The sequence below is a fragment of the Setaria italica genome, chromosome I (assembly GCF_000263155.2).
Source record: "Setaria italica strain Yugu1 chromosome I, Setaria_italica_v2.0, whole genome shotgun sequence".
NCBI classification, from domain to species: Eukaryota; Viridiplantae; Streptophyta; class Magnoliopsida; order Poales; family Poaceae; genus Setaria; species Setaria italica.
This window is the reverse complement of record NC_028450.1, coordinates 3,878,479-3,900,912: the sequence shown is the minus strand read 5'-3', so window position 1 is coordinate 3,900,912 and position 22,434 is coordinate 3,878,479. Positions and strand designations below refer to the sequence as shown.

At 48.3% G+C, this 22,434-nt stretch overlaps 3 protein-coding genes and 2 non-coding genes across 5 annotated transcripts; 2 read left to right on the top strand and 3 right to left on the bottom strand.

Moving 5' to 3' along the window:
- Positions 1-6,465: 6,465 nt before the first annotated feature.
- TRNAG-GCC lies at positions 6,466-6,536 on the bottom strand. The gene has a single exon. It is a non-coding gene; the product is annotated as a tRNA-Gly (tRNA).
- A 4,931-nt stretch (positions 6,537-11,467) lies between these two features.
- On the bottom strand, positions 11,468-11,538 carry TRNAG-GCC. The gene has a single exon. It is a non-coding gene; the product is annotated as a tRNA-Gly (tRNA).
- A 476-nt stretch (positions 11,539-12,014) lies between these two features.
- LOC101779368 (syntaxin-124-like) lies at positions 12,015-13,542 on the bottom strand. Its single transcript, XM_022823724.1, is given in 3 exon segments — positions 12,015-12,566; positions 12,569-12,770; positions 12,857-13,542. Coding segments are annotated over 3 exon segments (942 nt in total). The 5' UTR covers positions 13,301-13,542; the 3' UTR covers positions 12,015-12,270.
- A 2,044-nt stretch (positions 13,543-15,586) lies between these two features.
- Positions 15,587-20,776, top strand: LOC101778824 (sterol 3-beta-glucosyltransferase UGT80B1). The gene is made up of 15 exons (XM_004951424.3): positions 15,587-15,693; positions 15,864-15,935; positions 16,014-16,107; positions 16,200-16,360; positions 16,630-16,700; positions 16,857-16,938; positions 17,421-17,522; positions 17,626-17,681; positions 17,910-17,944; positions 18,052-18,262; positions 18,848-19,063; positions 19,135-19,194; positions 19,304-19,343; positions 20,193-20,414; positions 20,528-20,776. The coding sequence occupies exons 1-15, from the start codon at positions 15,604-15,606 to the stop codon at positions 20,588-20,590; spliced, it is 1,575 nt and encodes a 524-aa protein (XP_004951481.1). The 5' UTR covers positions 15,587-15,603; the 3' UTR covers positions 20,591-20,776.
- Positions 20,777-21,017: 241 nt separating this feature from the next.
- On the top strand, positions 21,018-22,272 carry LOC111257993. Its single transcript, XM_022828668.1, has one exon. It carries the CDS (start codon positions 21,299-21,301, stop codon positions 21,986-21,988), a length of 690 nt encoding a protein of 229 aa, XP_022684403.1. The 5' UTR covers positions 21,018-21,298; the 3' UTR covers positions 21,989-22,272.
- The last annotated feature ends 162 nt before the right edge of the window (positions 22,273-22,434 follow it).

The following is a 22,434-nucleotide window of genomic DNA, read 5'->3' as shown; positions in this document are numbered from 1 at the left end:
CCTGAACTGCCCCGTGCCGACGGAGAGCGACAGGATGGGCTCCGGCGTCCCGAAGCGCCTCTCCTCCGGGCCGGCGAAGCTGAAGCTCGTGTTGATGTGCCAGTAGAAGAAACAGCCGCCGTCCAGGTCCAGGAACACCGGAGGCCGGCCGTTGAGACCCTTCGCCGCGTGCGGCGGCACCCGTCCGGCGAAGGGGCGCCACCCACCGGACCTCAGGCCGTACATCTCGCAGCGCTGCTGTTTGCGCCAGTCCTCGAAGAGCCTGACCACGACGTGCTCGCCGGCCGCCGGGTCGAAGCCGAGGCCGGTGCTCGAGAGCACGTAGGGGCCGTCAGGGAGAGCCCTGTTGGCCCATGCGCACGGGGGCAGGGAGACGTGCTCGCCAGTGTAGAGGTTGCACACGTGGTACGCCGACTCGCCGGGCTGGAAGAGGAGGGTGAGCCCGCGGCAGGGCTTGGTGCCAGACATGACGAGATCCTTGGCGCGCAGGTCGCCCACGGTCATGAGCTCGCGGGCCGCCGTAAGTAAGTTATGTTCTCATATTTTCCTATATAGAACCGTACTAAGTTATGTTCTGTTCGGATGTATCAATTACCTCTATGCGAACACCACTGTTTTGGTACGCCACACTTTTATTGTCCTTTGCAGTGGTATAAAATGTGTATCCATTAATTTCATATGCTTGTCATAAGGTGACATTGCTTGATAGGCCAGATACCAATCTGGTCAATGTTACATAATTTGTGAATTTCCATCAAATAGCTACTCATGGTCCTTTAACCATGATGAGAAATGACGCTTTTGCTCTTTGATGGTCCAATCCTCGGAGCGACCATTACTTTCTCCACGGACCTTATTTAGATGTTTCTAGATGAAGGGCTCACTATTGCGAGCTGTTGTAGAAGGTTTGAATGCACTTTCTCCAATTGTTGGTTGTCCTCATCGATGAATCTTTTCATTCCAATAGTACCTCTCCCGGACAATCTACCCTCGTGTCGAGATTCTAGTAAACCAATAGCTCTCTTATCTTTTATGTAATCTATACAACAATCAACACTCTCTTCTGTATGGTAGCTCTAGATCATGCTGCCCTCTGGAAAGGTATTGTTCCTCATGTATCCATTGAGAGTCGACTGGAACCGTTCGTATGACATTTGATGGAAGTATATAGGCCCTAGTTCAGTTATTTGTTGGACCATGTGGACCATGAGATGTTCCATGATATCAAAAAAAGACGGAGGGAAGCACATCTCGAGCGAGGCCTGAGTTTCTAACACAAATAGTTGAAACCTAGCCAACTCGACACAATCGATCACTTTCTGCAAAATCACGTTGAAGAAGTAACACATTCGTGTGATAAACATCTTTACGAATAATGGTTTGAAAGCCCGTATCGCGTGCGAGAAAAATGGTGATCATCACATGGCAAGCATGAGAGTTATAACCAGTAAGCATCATGTCCTTCAATCAGACTAGTGATTGGATGTTGGATGAGAATCTGGTTGGCACTTTCAACCCGCACAAGCACTTGCATATAGGTGTTAATTTGTGGCTAGCTGGGGGAAGGTATTACTTACCATTAGGAAGTTCTTGCGGGTGGAGCTCTGGCTTGATTTGAAGGTCAACCAAATTGTTACATGATTTTAGTCTATCCTTTTACCTTGCCTGATAAGCCCAAGAACCCGATGGTGCTATCGAACACATTCTTATGAAGATGCATCCCATCAATGGCATGACGCACCGCTAGCTCTCACCAGTATGACAAATATTTAAAGAAGATAGACATCTTATTAAATGGCACGTCTGCGACGTCTGTAGTTTTAGCATGCTTCCTTCCTCTTTTCGAATTATCAGCACCACCTAAAGATTTTTTACCGAGTATGAACTTGACCTTCTTGCACATTTCAAATACTATTTTACCCGTAGCTAATTTTGAAGAAAAATCATTCTCATTGGTGCCATCGAAAAAGTCCTTCATCCTACAGTATTTGTGCGCCTCAGTAAGAAGCGCCTATGCAGCATGAACACTGTCTTCATAGATCCCTTAAGGTACGCATATGATGTTCTATCCAAGAAACTACGCATGTTGTCTTACCTTCTCCCTAACCTGTCCGGGTAAATAGGGGGGATAATCATTGATGGTAACAAAGATAATGGCTCTTAGTATGAAGTGCTCCTGTCTGTACTCATCCCACATTCGAATTCCATCTTCCCAAAGCTTCCACATATCTTCCATCAATGGCTCAAGGAAACTTCTATGTCGATACCAGGTTGCTTCGGGCCTTGTATGAGAATGGTTAGAAAAAGGAACCTTCTCTTGTGACATAGCTAAGGGGGAAGGTTGTATATGGTCATCAGCCCTGGCCATGTGCTGTGCGTCCTGCTTCTTTCACCAAACGGTGTACTTAAACGCGAACTGTGCATTCTTTTTTTCATTTAAAAACTTTCAATGATTGGCATCAAAGGTCCTCCATTGGCGAGCATTGGAAGGATGTCGAAGCTTTCTATTAGCCTTTACTGAGCGATCAGCATGCCAAGTCATCATTTCAGTGGTATTTGGGTTCAAGAACAAACGCTTCAGACGGTCCACCACCGACAAGTACCACATCACCAAGGCAGGGACTTTGTGCTAAGTCGTTGTGTCAATATCTATACAGGACTCGTCCTCCACATGAGCACCAACACTTTTCTTTACACCCTTCTTCCTCTTATTCCCTATGGAGGAACCGGCATGGTCCTCACAGAAATCGGCATTACTTTTGTAATGGCTAGTATCATAATTTGGACACTTTTCCAATGTTGCGTACTCACCGCGTTACAATATGCAGTGGTTTCTGCATGCGTGTATTCTTTGCACATGCATCTTCAATGGATTGATAATCTTCTTTGCTTCGTATGTGTTTTTTATCACAAAGTTAGACTTCGGGAGCAACTTGCCTTGCAGAGTAAGGAGATCATTAAAATTGTTGTCTGACCAGCTGAATTTAACCTTCAGGATCAGAAGATGAAGGATGAAACGCAATATTGTCCACTCCTTCCCACATCCCTCATACATACGGTCCTTTGCTGCCTTCTTGAGTGTCTCGAAATTCTCTAACTCTTTAGCATTCCCTAACAACACTTCCGGTTCAATGTGGCACAACATGTCCTCCATATCAACATCACATTCCTCGTCTACCTATGGTTCCACACGCGCATCTATTTGATCACCATTTTGATCTCCACGGTCATAACCATCATCCATTATAACATGATTATTTTCATTTGCATCATCACCACCCACTTCATCGGAGCCAGTATCGATATTTGTGTTGTTAAAAGTACCTTACGCCTCATCATGGTGGGACCAAATTGTGTATCCATCCACAAAATCTCACTTTATCAAATGGCTCTTGATGATATCAATATCCTCCCATACAATATTGTTGCTACAGTCAAAACACGGACAATGTATTTGCTTTGTCTTGCAAATGCGAGCGTGCTTCTCCGTAGCCTCCACAAACTTTGATACATCTGACATGAATGTATGTGAATGTCTCCGTATGCCATACATCCATACTTTATGATCCATCTTTAACAACCTATGACAACAATTATATGTTATATTTACTAATTTAATGAGCTATGGGTTGCAATTCTATAAACTCAATTAAATTATGGATGTAGTAACTAATAAGTAGAAAGAAATATAATAAAAAAATATTTCTATATTACCCTAAATGAAACTTAATTAAACCATGGAGGTAATAATTAATAAGTAGAAGGAAAAAAATCAAACTCAATTATAAATTAAATTCAATCAAACTCATTAATTAAACTATGGATGTAATAATTAATAAGGAGGAAAAATATAATCAAACTCAATTCTATATTACATTAAAATGACAAACATAGCATTGTAATGGTTATAATATAACCATAGAATTTTATTTAAAAAATAATCCATCTCTAGTTATTTTCTCTCTCTTCCTTCCTTTTTCTTCTAGGTCTAAATCGAGATCTAGATGACAACCTATTGATAGGAGCTAAAAAGAAGGTTGGAATGGCACAAACTTACCTTTAATAGCCATCTCCTCGAAGGAAAATAAGAGCAAAATCTTTCCGCCCTAGATTTGGTATTTTTTGGAGCTTTTCCCGAGCTCCTCTCGAGCAAGCTCCAAATGAAAACTTGGCTGGGGAATAAGCTGTTTGCGGCTTTATCTAGGCGATATTTGTGCTGGTGGGCCACCTAACGCACCCGCCAGCATGGATGCATCCCATCTGTGTTGGTGGGCACTAGCCCAGCGGCCCCGGTCACATTTGTGCTGGCGGGTGCCAATTCTGCCCCCCAGCATGCTAATTTTGACGTGCCAGCACAAATCGTTTCTGGCGTAGTGTAATGGAGTGCACATCCTTTACTAATCATTTTATTTTGGAAAAATCATGCATGACTGCTATAATATAAGGAGTGTTCAATCTTTGCTTGATATTTCTGAACATAGCTAGTTAGTCATTGTACATGTTAATGATGTTATGTATTGGTCCATGGCCGCGCCGAGCATCAGCTGGATCAGCTGCGGTGTGACATTGAAGCCGTTTCGGCGCTGGCCTGCTGCATCTCCTCCCCGCCTGCTGGCAACCATTCTGGTGCATCTTCAGCGTGCCCCGGTCGCCAGCCGCGGGGCGGCGGTGGCGAACGCTGGTAACGCTTTCCTCGTGCAGGGCCATGTTGAGCAGCAGGCCTCCCCACCAGGGGCGTCCACTAAGTCCTCCACGGAGAACACCCTGTCCGCCCTGTTGCTCCTGGGGTTGTAGGCAAACACCTCGTGGAGGCTGGTGGCCAGCAGGATCTTCCCGCCGGAGGAGTTGCCGAGCGGGAGCATGCGGATCCCGCGGCCCAGATCGCCCCTCATCGGCTGCGGCAAGGTCGCCAAGCTGATGCGGATGCTCAGTGAGAATACGACGGCCGCCGCGGCCCGGCCGGGTCGTCGTCGGGCGTCGTCCGGGTCCAGAGCTCGAACAGTTCCATGGTTAGGCGAGCGTCCACCACGGCGCACAGGGAGCCGTCGAGCTCCAGCCTTGGAGACCCTTGGCCGCGTGCGGTGGCACTTGGCCGGCGCAGGGGCGCCACCCGCCGGACCTCAGGCCGTAGACCTCGCAGCGTTGCTTGTTTTCCCAGTCCTCGTAGAGCCTGACCACCTTGTGCTCGTTGGCCGCCGGGTCGAAGCCGAGCCCGGCGCCCGAGAGCACGTAGGGAGACATAGTAGGGGTATCTCTCCAAGCCGGTGAGCACGGGTGCAGGGAGACGTGCTCGCCGGCGGAGAGGTTGCAGACGTGGTACGCGGAAGCGCTGGGCTGGAAGAGGAGGGTGAGCCCGCGGCAGGGCTTGGTGCCGGACAGGACGACGTCGTTGGCGCGTAGGTTGCCCACGGTCACGAGCTCGCGGGCCTGCGCGGGCGCATCGTCGTCCGCCGACGACGAACCTCTCTGCTGTGTCCTAAACTTATTATTAAGCCTTGACGACTAGAAGGTAGTGGAGCCTGCTTTGGCGGACGCGAAGAAGATGATCTCCGGCGGCTGGGCAGCGGCGGCTCTGACTGCTTGATACGCCTGGACGAAGCGATCGGAGGCGATCGCGGCGCGCCACTCCCGGCAGACCGCCTGCAAGCGGACGGTGTCGGCGGCCGGAACGCGCGTCAGAATATGGTCGACCGTAAAGGACTCGAGGCCAATTCCTAACATATATCCTATACCTACATGGAAACTGTGTTAAACAGAACTGCAGGACGTACATATACGTAGATAGCTAAGTTCATCGTATTTCTTACTAGTGTTCAAGTAGTCAATTTGGGAAGTGTACTAATAACAAGTATATCCGTGAGTTCTTTTTTGTGACACCTCTCATGTATCCGTGAGTTGAAATGGTAACGGCAACGAAACCTGTGCGTCAGGATCTGATCGACCATCACATCTTTGGGCAGCACCGGAGTCCGGAGGCGGCAATGCCCACTTGGGGTTCCACTGAAATGATCTGCCGTCGTGTCTAAGGAAGATAGTTTTTTCTAATGCGATGCCTACAAATACGATTGTGCTAGTCCACGTGATTAACGAATAGAATTGCTCTTGGTTAAAAAAAAAAGAGAGAAGAGGGAGCCAAACACGGGCTAGTTTTCGGCAGCGACTTGAATGTGATGGGAGTTCAATGTGTGCGCGACGAACTGGTGGACGACCAGTGGCTGCTGGGACTTGACGCGCACGTACGCATACGGCATAGAAGCACCGATATCTGTCGCCGGGACCAGCTGGTTTGCCTCCCGTGTGCACATCGATTTCATTGCCAACAAAAAGGAATGATGATTACATTCGATCAGTTCCAGTTTCAATTAGAAAAAGAAAAAACAGAGAATGTTGTGCACCACCAGGGAGCCGAACAACACTCCAAGTCATGGAAATGTAGCAGAAACAAAAAGGAAACACGATTTCTTTTGCACCAGCCGGGAATCGAACCCGGGTCTGTACCGTGGCAGGGTACTATTCTACCACTAGACCACTGGTGCTTCGATGTTATTAAAATAGAGTTTAGTTTAATTGTGGATCTTCTGATGATGAACATCCAACAGGTAGGCTCATTGCTCCAGCGGGATTCGTTGATCATGAGAGCAAGGACGGGAAAAATAAAAGCGTTTGTCACGGCTGAAGGACCATCAACCAGCGAATGGTGAATTGCATTGGTGACACTCGAAGTTATAAGTTGATTTTAGGACTTTTGGACTTACGGTCGTAGTCATCATCTTTCCGTTACTAGTTGGAGTACTATTTTAAAAAGATATTGAGGCCCCGTTTGAGAGGGCTTCAGTTTCGACCTCTTCACCAGCCAAAGCTGGAGGCCTACCAAATGACGAGATGGCGAACGATTTCGGCGGAGAAGCTCCGTGAATCATGCTGACCGGAGCCGATTGAGGGAGCAGGAGCCAAAAAAAAAATTAGCTCCCCGCGGCTTCTCGTGTCTGACACCCTTGTCCTCCGGTGGGGCTCGCGGGCGGAGGTGGCCGGCGGCAGGCGCAGACGAGGCTCGAGGGCGGCGGCGCGGGAGCAGAGGCATGGAGCGGAGGTGGCTGGCAGCGAACAAGCCGCGACGGAGGACGGCCGAGGACGACTGGCGGTGGCGGGCGCGGGACGGAGGTGGCCGGCGGCGCGTGCTGGGGCACGGGGTGAGGCGGAGCTGGAGCGCGGGCACGTGGACGGGAATGCTTAAGGAGGAAGAAAGAGAACGCGCAAGGAAAAAGGAGGAAGGAAAGAGAAATAGAAAGAAGGAAAAGAAATAGGAAGAAAAGAGGGAGGAAAAAAAAGAAGAAAAAAATGTAAGGGTATTATGAACATTCTACATTTTTATCCATTTTAAACAATTAGGATAAGTCGTTTTACCGAACATTTTTTCAAACGAACAAGCTAAAGCCAAAAACAAGTTGTTTTATTGGAGAAGCTACAATCAAAGCCATTTCAGCCACAGCCACTGAACGAGTCCTGTGTCGAAGGCGCTGGGAAGGAAAGGACCCGTGATACTATATAGCGCCTTGGGTTGCCATATATTGCGAGTTCTCCCAGTCCGGTCCGGCCTCTTCAGAACCAACACAAACGCAGCGCAGCCGCCGCGACCTCGCAATAATCCAAGTTTAGGGCTGCTTCCCGATTACCTTGCAAAGGCCGCGCATAACCAAGCCCGTGAAGAAGGATTTAGTGTCTACGCGCAAGATGATGGCGGAGGCCGGAGCAGGGAACCAGCCGACGGCGGGGATCGGCATCGAGACGGCACCGGCTGCGTCGGGGGCCAAGAAGACGAATGTTGTGAGGGTTGAATACATAAAAACGCTGCTTGCTCACAGGGGCTTACTGAGACGGCGCAAGACGAAGGTTGAGGCCTGGTTGATTTTTGTTGTTGTTGTTATTGTGTGTATGTGATTTCACAGGGGCTTACTGAATCTGTGAGTTGCATTTCTCATCTTTCCTACCATGTTGCAAACCCGCCAACACCACCAACCACCGCGAGACGCCGCATCATGTTGCGGCAAAAGAGCAAGGACTGCTCCCTGCCGCTGCCCAAGGCCGTCCAGGGAGCATCTAGGCTTCATCAACACCTCGACACCGTGCTCATGGAGAAACATGTTGCATCCTCTTCAATTCATCGCTTGAGACTACCCTGCTTCATTGCCATGTCAATCATCACCCGTAACATTTTCGGGCGACCAACGGTAGTTTGCATGTCCTTCTCACCTAGCGAGCGTGCTACTGCCGACCTTCACCTTCAGCTTGCCCCCGTCGTAGTCGTCACCGGCCGCAGGGCGGCGGCGGATGCCCGTGACACTCTCCTCGTGCAGGGCGACGTTGAGCAGCACCTTCGCCTCCGCCGTGTAGTCCACGAATCCCCCCATAGAGAACACCCTCCCCACGCCGCCACTCTCAGGGTCGTAGGCGTACACCTCGTGGTGAGCAGGATCTTCCCACCGCTTGAGGTGGCGAGTGGAAGCATGGTGCGCCCACGGGCGCAGGCCATCCCTGATCGCCCGGGGCAGTCTGCTCAAGCTGATGCGGCAGCGCAGCGACCACGACGACGGCGAGTCACCGCCGGAGCCGGCCGCCGCATGAGTCAAGAGCTCGGGCTCGCGGTGCTTTATTCTAAGGCGGGGGTCCAGCTCCACCACTGCGCATAGGGATCCGTTGAGCTCGTGAGGCGGCGAACGGAGTGCAACGGCCGCCGCCCCAGCGCGGGCACCTAGCTAAACTCCTCCGTGCTCACGGCGAGCGACAGGATGGCCCGTGCGTCGACGAGTGACCCAGCTTGGGCCTTGTGCGCTCGCGCAGGGTGCGGCGGCTGCCGCCGACCGCTCCCGACCTCGGCCCTCATCCGCTCGCGCAGGGCCCAACCGTCGTTCTCCTGCGCTAACGTCGGCCTCAGGCCCCTTCCACTTGCACAGGGCGTGGCGGCCGCCACTGGCCGTTTGCTCCAGCAAGGCAGTGCCCGTGCCTAGCCGTGTTCACCCCCGTAGGGCCACCGCTGCTGCCGGCCGCCTCGATGGCAAGCCCTGTCTTGCTACTCCAACATGGAAGAGACCGAGAGAGCCAGGGAAGAAGGTCCCACCTGGTGCCATGTCAGCGGATATGTGGATGTTTAATTTAAGCAAACGTGATTTGGACCTCAAGTTAACCGATTAGTAAGTTCGGAGGCTTCAATATGCATTTTAGGAGTTCGAGGACCTGGATGATACTTAAGTTCATGTACTGCTGGTGCATTTTACTTAAACACCAGCTTGGCAAGCAGAGACCACCCGTCAACGGGTTCCGTTGGCATTATCGTAGATCCTGTATTCGTGTTGGTTTGCAGCAGATTGAGGTCAAGTCAAAGTACTATGGCCCTGTTTGGATGTGCTATTACTACAGTTTAGCACTTGCTAAACTTTATCTGGCTAATGGGTAGAGGTGCTAAAGTTTAGCCCTCCTGTTTGGATCCAGTGCTAATGGCAAGGTAGCATATGGAGGAAAGTCTTCTCTAGCCCTGCTTTTGCCTCCCTGGTCCCCTCCCGTGCGCCCTGGTCCCCTCCCTAGCCACCCGCGTGCTCTCTGCTTGCCAAGCTACTATACAATTTCAAAATGCCAACCTTCAACATAAATTATAGCCACCTAGAGAACAAGCTGCCGAGATTCGAGGACGGCGCCGTGGAATCCCCCTAGGAGAAGAAGTCCACGAAGCCCTCGCCATCGTGCAGCCCATGTGGTTCCATCTTCGGTGATGGAGAACTGGGCTGGGCGAGGGGAGGAGGGAGGTGCTGCGACGCGAGTAGCGGTGGGGAGGAGCTAGCGGCGATGGCGGCGGCGGGGTGGAGCACGTGGCGGCAGTGGCGGGGAGGAGCACGGGATGGCGGCGGGAGGAGCACGAGGCGGCAGTGGGGGAGGAATCCACGGTGGCGTGTGGCGAGGGAAGGAGGAAGGGTGCTGTTGTGCGGCTAGCGGCGGGGAGGAGCACGCAGTGGCGGCATCTCGTGAGGGGGAGGGCGACATGCGAGGATAGGATAAGGTTGGTAGGGGTATTTCAGTCTTTTCACGAGTTCCAGGTGCCCATTACACCTATTAGCTCCTCCCCACCAGCTAATGCTTTTGCATCTTTTTGGAGGTGGGCTAAAGTTTAGCCCTCCCTATTAGCACACATGTTTGGATGTGCTAATGCATAAAGGTGCTAAACTTTAACACTTTCACCCATTAACACTTGGATCAAACAGACCCTATGTATATCGTATCGATTGTAGACGCAGGAATTGATATGGATGTAAGTGGTAGAATCCTGACGCACCGTAAGGTTCATGATTGTCCAATAGACTTGCTGTTGGTCAAAAGGGAGAAAAAAAGTTAGGGAGACAAGCATGTTTATTTTGGAGCTGGTTGTGACGGCTTGAATGTGATGGCAGCTCATCGTGCCTGCTGACGACGAATCAGATGACAGGTGTCATGGCACTCATGGACAATTGGCAATTGGAATGGGGCTGTCTATATACATTCGAGCATTTTCCCCCCTCTCCACGCTCGATTTTTTTCAACCGTCAGATGCACATTCAATGGATGGATGTCCTTCTTCTACCTCTGTCCAGGTTGTCTTCTCCCACTATCTTCCTCCTCTTCTACCTTCTGCTGCAACCCAAACCGCCGTCCCTCGGTGCCCCCACCCTGCCATGGTGGGCTAGGGTCTCGACGTGGAGCTCCGGCGAGACCCTAGCCCGCCCGCGGCAGCCGCCCTCAGACCCCGCCGCCGCCATTACCGTCGTTACCCCCGTCCAAACCCCGTCCACCAGTTGTCCCCCACCGCTCGGATTGGTGGCGCCATCGCCGTCGGCCTCACCGCCCTCGCACCCACCACCACCGCTGGGCTTGCCTGCCTCCCCTATCTTCCTTCTAAGGCCGGCAATGGAGGAACTCACCGGAGCCCGAACCCCAACCCCGAACCACAACCATCTAACTTCGGACCCTAAATCTTGCCGGAGACCTCGCTAGAGATGGAGAAGGAGGCGAGAGGAGGAGGAAGAAGTTGGGATGGGTTAGATAAGCAAGAAGCAAATTTCAGGTGTGAGGAGCAAAGGAAATGCTCGACTGTCATTTAGCTTTCCCCATTGGAATTCGGTGCCGGTGGCTGCTGGAGCATGGAATGCAAGCGCACGTACGCGTGGATCGATCCGAGGTGGCACTAGCACACAAAGATGTCACGGACCATCGTTCTACGCACAAAAAAGAAGATTCATTGATGAACAACTAAAACGAACGAAGATTTGAGTCCAATTTGAAGGGCGCTGGTATCTGGATTCTGTTAGTTTTTTTTTTATCGCTACGGCGCTGGCTGGTCCCTCTGATAATCTGATTCCGGTTGCAGCTCAGAAAATCAGAGAACGTTGTGCACGAACAACAGTTCCATTCCAAGTTACAAAAATCCAGCAGAACAAAAAACAAATGCACCAGCCGGGAATCGAACCCGGGTCTGTACCGTGGCAGGGTACTATTCTACCACTAGACCACTGGTGCTTTGATATTCAATATAAAAATCTTAATTTTTTTATAAGTAGCTATTTCAAGCAAACCGTCTCTCAAAGAGAGCACCATCCAAGTGCCGTCTGCCAACAACGCGCGCCCTCCATCCCAGTTTGTCCACAGATCCTCTAAAAAAAAGTTTGTCCACAAATTAGAGGACAAGTTGTTTTGTAATGTACAACCATGCTTAAATTCCCCCCGTCCATACAAAACTCTATGCTTCCTCATCAGAAGTGGTGGCGACCATGTCTTGGTTCCTTGCTCAAACACATGTAACGCACACCGGTGGTAATGGTATTCGCTTCCTGGATTTGTTTAGCCGTTGAATGTTGATGCAGACGGACTTAAGCGCACCACAGCCCCAGGCTCACAATCCAAGCACGACGCCACGACCTGAAGCCTGAACCTTGCATTCTGTGGAATGAATCGAGGAGATTACGGAATGTTATCTTCAGCGATCTCTTCGTTGCTGCAATATGCAACCATAACTCCACCAGTTACAATTCCACACTCCTCCCACTACCAGCTTAATTAAACGAATAACAATTAAAAAATAACACAACAACTCCGATGTAATTAATCAACACCGCTAGGCGCTAGTAGCTTAGCTTCTCTTCTCTAGCGACGATCAAGAAATCTCCACCACAATCCAAGAACTGTGTGATTCCACACAACAAGGCCGGAGAAATCGATGGCGGTGTCAGATGAAATGACAACGATGGTGATCTATCTGACGGTCAGGAGGTGGAGGTTGATGACGATGGGCAGCACGATGACAGCGACGAGCACGGCCCCCGCGACGACCGCGACGCAGGCCCACTTGCGGCTGCCCTTCTGGTACTCCCGCGCCGTCTCGAGCTCGACGGCGCCGCGGAGCACGAAGGAGCTCGCCCGCGCGACGTGGCTCTCGATGTCGTTGAGCTGGTGGCCCTGCGCCTCCACCAGCGCCGCCATGTCCAGGAACACCTGGTGCAGCTCCCGCAGGCTGCGCTCCATCTCCCGCACCGCGCCGTGCCGCTCTGGATCTCCGACACCGCGTCCAGCACCTGCCCGCGCCCGGCGGCCTGGCCCTGGCCCTGCTGGATCGCCTTCTGCAGGAACGTCTCGCTCGCGCCCGACGCGATGAGCGCCTCCACCGTGCTGTCCTCCGCCTTCTCGCCGGTCACCGTGTAGTACCGCCGCGCCACCGTCTCCTTGTACTCCGCCGCCATGCGCGTCCGCAGGCCCTGTTCCAGAGACGACCAATCGGGTTGAGCAGATCGGCGGCAGATGATAAAGCGATATCGAGCAAGAACACGGCGAACGAACGGACCTGGAAGTCGTCCATGAGGTCCTTGAGCTTCTTGCCAAGGCCGATGACGACGGAGGTGCGGGTGCGGTCGGTGGACGAGCCCGGCCCGCAGCCGGGGAGCTTGCGGGAGGCGGCGTTGACGCGGTCTAGAGCCTCGAGCCTGGCCTTCACGGCCCTGGCGTGGCGGAGCACCTGGTCGGCGTCGGCGTCCGCGCGGGCGCGGAGGACCCTCACGGCGGCGGCGTCGTGCGCGGTCTTGCCCTCCTCGTGCGCCGACTGCAGGCGCCGGTGCAGCGCCTCCAGCCCGCGCAGGTCCTCCTTCACCACCTCCACGTCCTCGAAGAACCGGTCCAGGTCCGGGCCCTCGGCCTCCCCGCCGCCGCCGGACTCCAGGTCGTCCAGCGCCACCTGCTGCTTCAGGTCCGCGTACTTCTTGAACGACCCCGACGTGAACAGGTCGTTCATCTTGCCGGAATCGAGAAAGACGGTGATCGCGCGTGCTGTCTCTACAAGGGAGGCAGCTAGCTTCGAGCTTCGGTAATGGCGGGCCGGCGCCTGTGAGTGGACAGGCGCCTAGCTTCTCGATTACTACTTGTGACAGCAACAGCAATGCAGCAGCAAGAGCAACAAAGATGTCTCGATGTCTTGTTTCGTGGCAATGGTGCAGATCGAGGAGGGAGAGGCTGCCAATTGGCGGGGGGAAGAAGAAGGCGTCGCACCCACATTTCCTTGGATTCCTAGAAGAGCTGGCATCCAGCAGAAGAAATGGACGTGCAGGGGTACAAGTACAACTGAATAGAAAGAAGCCCGCGCCGCGTCCCCTCGATCTTCTCTATTCTTGCGCGCGGCTCCGACATGTGTGGTGTGCACGGCGTCCGCGCCCCCCAATCATTTCACGAGGAACTAGTGAGCCGGCGAGCTCGCGACTTCGACGGGTGATGGAATCTGTGGGCTCAGAGATCCGAGTGTCACGTCTTGTTCCATTTTGGTAGGTAGCTCGACTCGCCGCGCAGCGCCGGTTTGCAAAATTTCAAACCCCTCACTACTGTCAGATCTTACTCAAAAAAGGCCCATTTTACCATTGTAGCAATTTGATTTGACTACTTAACCCCGGCCTTATTACTATTTGTTTGTGGCTCGTTTAGCTCTAGAAACCATTTAAATTAGTGAAATTTACGGCCATAAAAAAATTATATTTTTATGATGTGTGCTGGAAGGTGAAACTGAACTTAGGCAACCATGCATTTTTCTTAGCAGCTCCTAACCCTCTAATCTTTAGATGTGCTAGAAGGTGCATCCACACATTCATGTACACTTTTTTCTTGCGAGGAACATATTAATGTACATTTGTTTTTGCGAGGAAAACATATCGATGCACATAATGTGGTTGTAGCATATCATTGGCGCAATTTTACATTTTCACCTGCTTCACTTCACTCCATCATTTGCAATTTTGCCACGAGCCCCCTTAAGCGACGGGCAATTGAACGAGCTTATTTTTGGAGGAAAACGAAACGAGCTGAAGCGAGGTTTGTTTATTGATTGGGCAGACTCGGCCCATCAGTAGTAACCAACCCGACAGGGCCAGCCACACAGCCCGCGCCTCCCTGCATACGGGCCTATCTCGCTGCCTACCTGGCCCTGTGGCCCATCCGCCGCGGAGGTCCTATCTGGCTTCCGGAATTCTTTTCTCTCCGTAACTTCCAGTTGAGATTTGCGCGAACCGAGATGAACGAACATAATTAACGAGGTGTTTGATACCGCCCGCTAAAATTTAGCACCTGTTACATCGGATATTTGAATACTAATTAGAAGTATTAAATATAGGCTAATTACAAAACTAATTGCACAGATGAAGTCTAATTCACGAGACAAATCTATCAATTAATTAGTTTATGATTTGACAATGTGTAATCATTTGTTAATGATAGATTAATTATGCTTAATAGATTCAACTCGCGAATTAGCCCAGGGTTCTGCAATTAGTTTTATAATTAGTTTATGTTTAATCCTGCTAATTAGCATCCGAACATTCAATACGATACTGCTAAAATTTTTTAGCACGTAGGTCCACGCACCCCCTCAGGATGGTGGGAGAGCAAGCGGCTGTAGCTGGACAGCTGTCCGCGCATGGATAGCTGCACGGATGAGATGGTTGCCGAGATTCCTTTTGGTTTGATCTTTGAACTCGTTTTTTTTTCTAAACTATAAATCGTTCTGGAATCCGTTTAAACTATGGTCTTAGTTAGAATTTATGCAACAAAATAAGATATATGAATATATTCTGATTTTTCAAATATTTTTTCAAAAAATAAACATTTAGAATGTACTGTTTCAACCTTTTAAATAATATGTTCAGCAATTTGGATATACTATTTTAACATTTACATATAAAATGTTGAACTGTTTTATTGAAAGTGTTGAATTAAGTTCGGATACATGTTGAAATGTAGTAATTTAAAATGTTGAGCATGTTGATTTACTTTGAACATACTAGATCAAAAGTATTTTAAAACATATTGAATGGTTGACACGGACTATAAAAACGAAAAGTAAACTCTGCCACCAGCATGAAACGTCGGCTGTCCATTCCTTCTTTGTCACGATTTTGTACTGTCTGGTTGGGCCTGCAGTCTGCACGCTGCTTGCAGCAGCATAATGGGCCGTGGTGGGCTGTTTGTTTTCGGCCGTTCGTAAGGCACGGAAGTTATATAGGAGCCCCATCCGCCGCCGAAACACGCACGTGAGCCCCCAAATCTGGCGAGGCGATGCTGGCCGGCCGCGGCGACGGCGGCGGCCGCCGGCCTCGCGCCGTCTTCATGGCCTTCGGCACCCAAGGCGATGTCTTCCCCATCGCGGTATGTTTCTATTTCCTCTCCTCCCCCTCTCTTAGCTGACTTCTTGGAGACGATATTGCTTTCTTTTGCTCCACCTGTTACTGAATACTGAGGATATCTGAACAAAGCTCATGGGATCGAATTAGTTTGGAGCACTGTGCTTTAAATTTGACTCCTTTTCTATTCTGTAGGCGCTTGCTGCAGCTTTTGCTCGTGACCAAGAGGACTATGCAGTGGTGTTCATCACTCATTCAGCACACCGGGTAAGAAGCTTGCAAAAGGGGAACAGTTTTCGAACTTGGGTTTGCTTCTTGTGACATAATGTAATGAAATTGGTGCAGAGTTTGTCAGGACATCTAGCGGCCAGCAACGTTACATACATGCCTGTGTCAAGCCCACCTGTCCTTGCTGCCGAGCAGGTTGAGAATATCTCATGTAAGTGCCAGGATGCTAATCTAGTCACATACTTACATCTGGTCTCGTTATTTCCTGCAAAAACCAATTGGTCATGAAAACATTTTCCTTAGGTGATTCTATTCAATCAAATGAGGAGAATGAGTCCTTTTCGATGCGGAAAAAGGCCATTCAGATAGAGCACATGAAAGAATGTTTGTCTTCTGTGGAAGAAGTTTTTGGAAATGATACAAGCACTAATGGGGATTTTATTGTGATCAATTTCTTTGCTTTGGTAAGTAACTAAGTAGTAACTTTATTCATTCATCAGTTGGAACTTTGTGACAGTCAGTTGTATTATTTTCTTAAAGTATTCTGTCAATTCAAAGTTCTGCACAACAAGCATTGAAATAATGGATTTTTCCATCACGAAAGGTTGTGGGCATACCCACAACAAAATAAAGCAATCAATCTATATATAGGAAACCAGAATAATTCCTAATGTCCTAATTCAGCAACCATATGCATTGATGCTGTAATAATATGAGTCATCTCCTGATTTAGGAAGGTTGGCACCTTGCAGAATTGTTCCAAGTTAAGTGCATCGTTGCTGCTCCCTACTTCGTTCCATATAGGTAACTTGGGCTCTATTGATTCCAATTCACACAGATGTTTTTTTTGTTATGGGATTATCTATATCTTTTATTGGTCTATTATATATGCGTCAATAATTTTAATGCATTTATGTGTCGCTTTCAATAATTTTGCATGCTTACACTTGTTTTTTCCAGTGCTCCAACAACGTTTGAACGCCAATTTAAACATAATTTTCCTCTATTGTACAAGTACTTCCAAGAAGCTCCCACAAACACGGTACAGAATAATCCATAGTCACAATGTTTTACCTGTTTTTTTCCTTTTTTTTTACTCTTTGGAGTGCTCAGTTCTGGAACCTGCAACACTCTTTTAAGTTGATATTCTATTTAACTTACCTGCTATGGCATGTGAATATATTGGCTCATATTCTGGAGACATAGTTGCATGGCTGTTAACATTTTCTTAATTCACATGGTATCATTGTCATAGCAAAGTAAACAATAGAGCAATTTATCCTGTAGACAACAATCCCTGTAGATTTGTTGGGATATTCATCAGATCCTTGGGGCTGAATATTTTAACCATCATATGTAGTCATCAGATTTACCATTCTTATGGGCTGTTCCATTTTTGTTCAATCACTAGCTCCCCAGCATAGACATTGCAGATTCTCATATGTTAGTGTCTGAAATGTGCGAGTAATTATGTATGTCCCATAAGCATTGAGGTGGCAAACTTATGTTGTAAAACAATGGCAGGTCTGCTGGAAGGACATAATCCACTGGATGTGGGCGCTCTTCACAGAAAGTTGGGGATCGTGGAGAGAGAATTGTCTAAATCTTAGCGCTATTCCTTTCACAGTGGGTAGAATTGTCTATAATGACTATTCTTTTGTTTTTGTTTGCAATCCTGTTCTTTTGAGTCACTGGAACTCCACTGAGGTCAGATTTCTGTTAACTGCAGGATCCAGTAACAAATCTTCCGTTGTGGCATGTGCGAGAGGAGTCACCACTGTTGTTGTAAGTATCATGTCTTTGATGATAAATATGAAGCCTATACCCTGTAAGAGAATAACCAAGTTAGTTCACCTTCGCATGTTACAATCTGTGAGCTACTTATAAGGGGAAACTTAAGAAATGAAAATTTTGTGATGGATTGATAGTAAATAACTGGTGGACAGTAAACAATTCTTGAATTAGTTTATATTGGATAAATGACATCAGTTTTCTTTTTTTTTTCTGGTTCAGGTATGGTTTCAGCAAAGAAATTGTCGAGTGCCCCGGTGAGCTCTGATGGCCTCTGACATCTGTCTAAAATCATTTTTGATGTTTATAGTTCTTCAATGCTTATGGATCTAATTTCAACAATGCATACATGATATCATGGCAGGATATTGGCCATCCGGTGCTCATGCTTGTGGCTTTTGGTTTCTTCCTATGGCTTGGCAATTTTCTTGTGACAAATGCATGGAGTTGTCTGGAAATACTAATCCTTCATTTGGGGGTGTTTTGTGTGCAAACCATTCTTCCCTGGAACACTTCCTCATAGGGAATTCTTATTCATCAGGACCTATATTTGTAGGATTAAGTTCAATTGGTAGGTGTGTTTCTCATCTGATACAAATTTGTGTTTATATTTTTGCTTCTAGTCTCTTGCTAGCCTAGTGACTTTGCATTGCAATGGATCCTCGATACAGATTGGAATATGACCCTACTTTACTGAACCATTCATCATTAACAAATATTATTTTTAATCCTTGAAATTACATATTAATTTTCTGGCCTATCATTAAGCTATAAAGAAACCATTTCAGTACAACTGTGCACAAAGGACCCACCATGCATACACATTATGAACAAATCAATGCACAAAAAACCCTCCAGGTTAAGGCATATAACTGTAGGACCAACCTCTATGACAACCTTGTTTTTGTAATTAGTATATATATAAAGAAAAGTTATCAGAGTATGTGGACTATCTAGAACCAAAGTTTATCAGCTCTCATTGCCTCATTATCCTTTTAAATAAGTCCATTACAAAGTTTTGGACATGTTTTTGCACTTTGCAAAACATTTATCATTCTATCTTTATTTTAGGTATCTATATGTTTTTCTTAGTAATCATAAACCTTAGGTTCTTAAATTTTTTCTTATGAATTTCCTTTCATGACAACAATCTTCTACAGCATGGGTTTTCTTAGAAATCCTAAAGCATTTCTAATGGTGCTTAAGGTTGCCATAGAGTTGACAGACTACAGATTCATCCTCTTCTCATCTGGATACCAGCCATTGGATTCTGCAATACAAGGTATTGCTTCTTCAATAACCAAATCAAGTGAGGCGGAGACACCTTGTGATGACAGCACTCTCCTTTTTAATGGTCGGCTTTTCTGCTTTTCTGGGTGAGTACTTGATTGATGTCATATGTTTGTCCTGCCATTTGAAATTGGTAGTAAATGATGTTACCTTTCAGATCAATACCATACAGCTGGCTTTTTCCTAGATGCACAGCTGCTATTCACCACGCTGGCAGGTACACACAGCTAAAAAATATATCGCAGCGGCCAAGTGGCTGATTCTGAAGCTTTCATGTTACTGCTGCTTCCACAAAATATTTTATGTTTTTGCTGCTTTGATAACAGTGGGTCAACAGCTGCAGCACTACTTGCTGGAATCCCACAGGTGACAACAACATGTTCTATATAGCAACATATTCGATCCTGTCTTTCTGTGGCTCTTTTCATTTTCTTTTGATACATTGGTGATAGCTATGAACCAGTCCATGTGCTAGGCTCTACTCGGGGAATTGGGAGCTGGGGCTGGTGTTTTTAATTAAAAATAAAACATTTGTTTGACCTTTTGCCAGTCATCATCATGATATAATCCATTCTCTGAAATAAATGACAATTCTTCAAGAATCAACACTTTTTCACCCATGATAATGAAGAACGATCTTTACCTATCTTATATGTCATTGAGTCACTCAAACTTTGGACACTTGCATTATTCTATGAGTGTGCATTTGTGGTGAGCGAATTTCAGGCTGGGGTGAAAAAAATCCCCTCATCTATCCCACACCAAAGCATAGGTCTAAGGCCCGGCCCAAGTCGTTGGTCATCTCACACGGACTACGGTGCCACTATGTAAGGGTGGGGCAGGGGTTCGGGGGTTTTCTCGACCTGTGTGATAAGGTCATCTTCTTCTTAGCAAAAATGCCTAGGGGCTGTCTTGCCCCCTGCAGGTCGAGTTTTTTTTTAGACACTGAAAGTTCTGATGCAAAAACAGCTGGCATTAGTTTTTGGGCATTGATATCTTTGAAGTAGTGAGAAGGAAGTAGTTAAAAACTTCTGAGCAAGGAACATTCATATCTTATTTCCAAAAAAACATCTTGTACTGATTTTTTTATATACTGTTGAAGTTCTGATGCTGATTCGAACAATACAACATCATCGAGATTATGTATTCTTGATTGTTTAATAATATTGCCGTTTATTCGATGATTCATTATACTAAATGTATCCTATGATGCAGTTAGTGTGCCCTTTCCTGCTGGATCAGTTTTATTGGGCAGAGAGGCTACACTGGTTAGGAGTGGCACCTGAACCCCTACAGAGACAGCATCTAATCCCAAATAATGATGATGCCTTGAGTATTCACAATGCTGCAGATGTGCTACTTGGAGCTATCAGATCAGCATTATCACCGGAAATTAAAGCTCAGGCGACCAGAATTGCTCATAAGCTCTCTTATGAGGTGTGTTGTCTGAATGCAATTCTACAATTGTTGTATAAAGGAAATAGGTCAACGATCATTGTATTTGAAAAGGTTGAAAACTTAATTATTGTTCGCTTTGCTATTGTGCCCAGGACGGGGTTGGTGAAGCCATCAAGATCTTCAAGGAGAGAGTGTTGACTCAGAATAAGACCTGAGCTGCGGTAACTGTGTGACAGTACAGAGCAGAACAAGATGCATGTAAAATTACTGATCATGAACTCTTAGAATTTGTGTCTGGGTCTGAACTCCTGACAAATCTGCACTCCTGAAAAATCTGAGCTGGATTTTTATGTTCCTTGATTGGGGAATGGAAATAATGATGTCATGAAGTAATTGTATGACTCTTATGGTTATACAGAGAAAAAAACCAGACTAAAATTATCCAGCTGTTCCTGAATCCTGACCCACTGATGCTTCGGAGATAGCAGCAGAAATGACAACACATCGTCTATCTCAGCGGGTCAACTGATCCAAGCTGAGATGGTTTCCGCCCTTTCAACCTCTCTGTGCAGCCATTTTTTTTAGACTTTTTACAGCTTCAGGTTTCGTTCAGAAAGTCAGCTGAATTCTGCAAAGCTTTGAGGCAGAATGGTTCAGGTAGGACTCCACCTGGAGAAGTTGGAATTATTCTTCCTGACCCACTGATGCTTCGCAGATAGAAGCAGAATTGGCAACGTATTGTGTATCTCAGCGGGTGAATTGATCCAAGCTGAAATATTTTCCATCCTTTCAATCTCACACAAAAAAGGTATCATAACTCATGATATGAGTAATACATCTGTTACAAGCTGCAGTCGTTAGACTTTTTACGGCTTCCATTACTCTCAGAGAGCCAGCTGAATTCTGCAAGGCTTTGAAGCAGAATGGTTCAGTTAGGACTAAGACCAGGAGAAGTTGGAACTTGCAGAGCTAGCAAACCAGTCTTCGCGCCACCACCAACTCCACGCAGCTCTTCACTGGCAGAGCAAGTAAACTACTCCCCCAAAAAGCCTGGGAATCTGGCTTCATTGGCTTGCCGCTATATATTTCATCAAATCCAGCATGCTCCAACGCAGCAGAATCCAGGGCATTCACCATCTCAGCAGTCAGCTCGATCACCCGATCGCTCAGAGAGAAAACACTTCCGGGATTCCGTGACGCAAGCAAGCATGCCGCGCCACCTCGCGCTGCGCCTGCACGCGATCGCCGCCGCGCTGCCGGCGTCGTCCGGCGGCCACGGCCACCCCGGCGCCGCGGTGGCGGCAGTGGCGGCGTTCCTGGCGCTGTGCGCGCTGGCGCTGGCTCTATGCGCGTCGCACTCCGCGCCGGGGCCGGGGCGGCTGCGGCGCGCGCTGGCCAGCGTGAGCCGGCGGCGGACGGAGCCCGTGATCGCGGCGGTGCACCAGGTGCAGCCCGGCGGCGGGGAGGCGTCGCCGTGCGTGTGGCAGAGGGGCATCCTCATGGGCGGCAAGTGCCAGCTCCCCGACTTCTCCGGCGTCATCAACTACGACCCCGCCGGCAACCTCGTCGCGCCCGCCCGCCCCGGCCGCGCCGTGCCGGCGCTCGGCTGGTGAGGGCCTGAGGGGCAGAGGGCGGTGGCGGCCAACGTGAGACGACGCCTAAACATAACAGAGGGTTTGGTCGAGCGGTGTTGGACCATTGTTAGTTCATGAAATTCGTGTGCTCCGTTTTCTTTTTGGATGTTCATTCCTTGATAATTTCGGCGAATAACTAAGTTGCCATGTGGAATTTGTGTTCTTGGGTTTAACTTGAGTTACCTGGTGTAGCAACATGAAAAACCACTATATTTTTGAACCAATTGCACCAAATATGAGATCACCGTATCGGTTTGGTTGAACTGAATTCAATATTATGGAAAGTGACATGTCAGATTGGCTGCGCTTGCTGGTTTTGTTTGATGATATAGTTGCTCGAGAAAACCAAGAAATGGACACATGTCCGTACCACCAAATCCAACGTTATCTCCCCTGTGTTGGTGAAATGCCACGAAAGCACTGTT

Coding starts and splice junctions, on each gene's coding strand:
- LOC101778824 (XM_004951424.3), top strand. CDS start 15,604: ATGCTGGCCGGCCGCGGCGACGGCGGCGGCCGCCGGCCTCGCGCCGTC. Junction 15,694..15,863: donor GCGATGTCTTCCCCATCGCG/GTATGTTTCTAT, acceptor TCTATTCTGTAG/GCGCTTGCTGCAGCTTTTGC. Junction 18,263..18,847: donor GGATTAAGTTCAATTGGTAG/GTGTGTTTCTCA, acceptor AATCTTCTACAG/CATGGGTTTTCTTAGAAATC.
- LOC111257993 (XM_022828668.1), top strand. CDS start 21,299: ATGGTTCAGTTAGGACTAAGACCAGGAGAAGTTGGAACTTGCAGAGCT.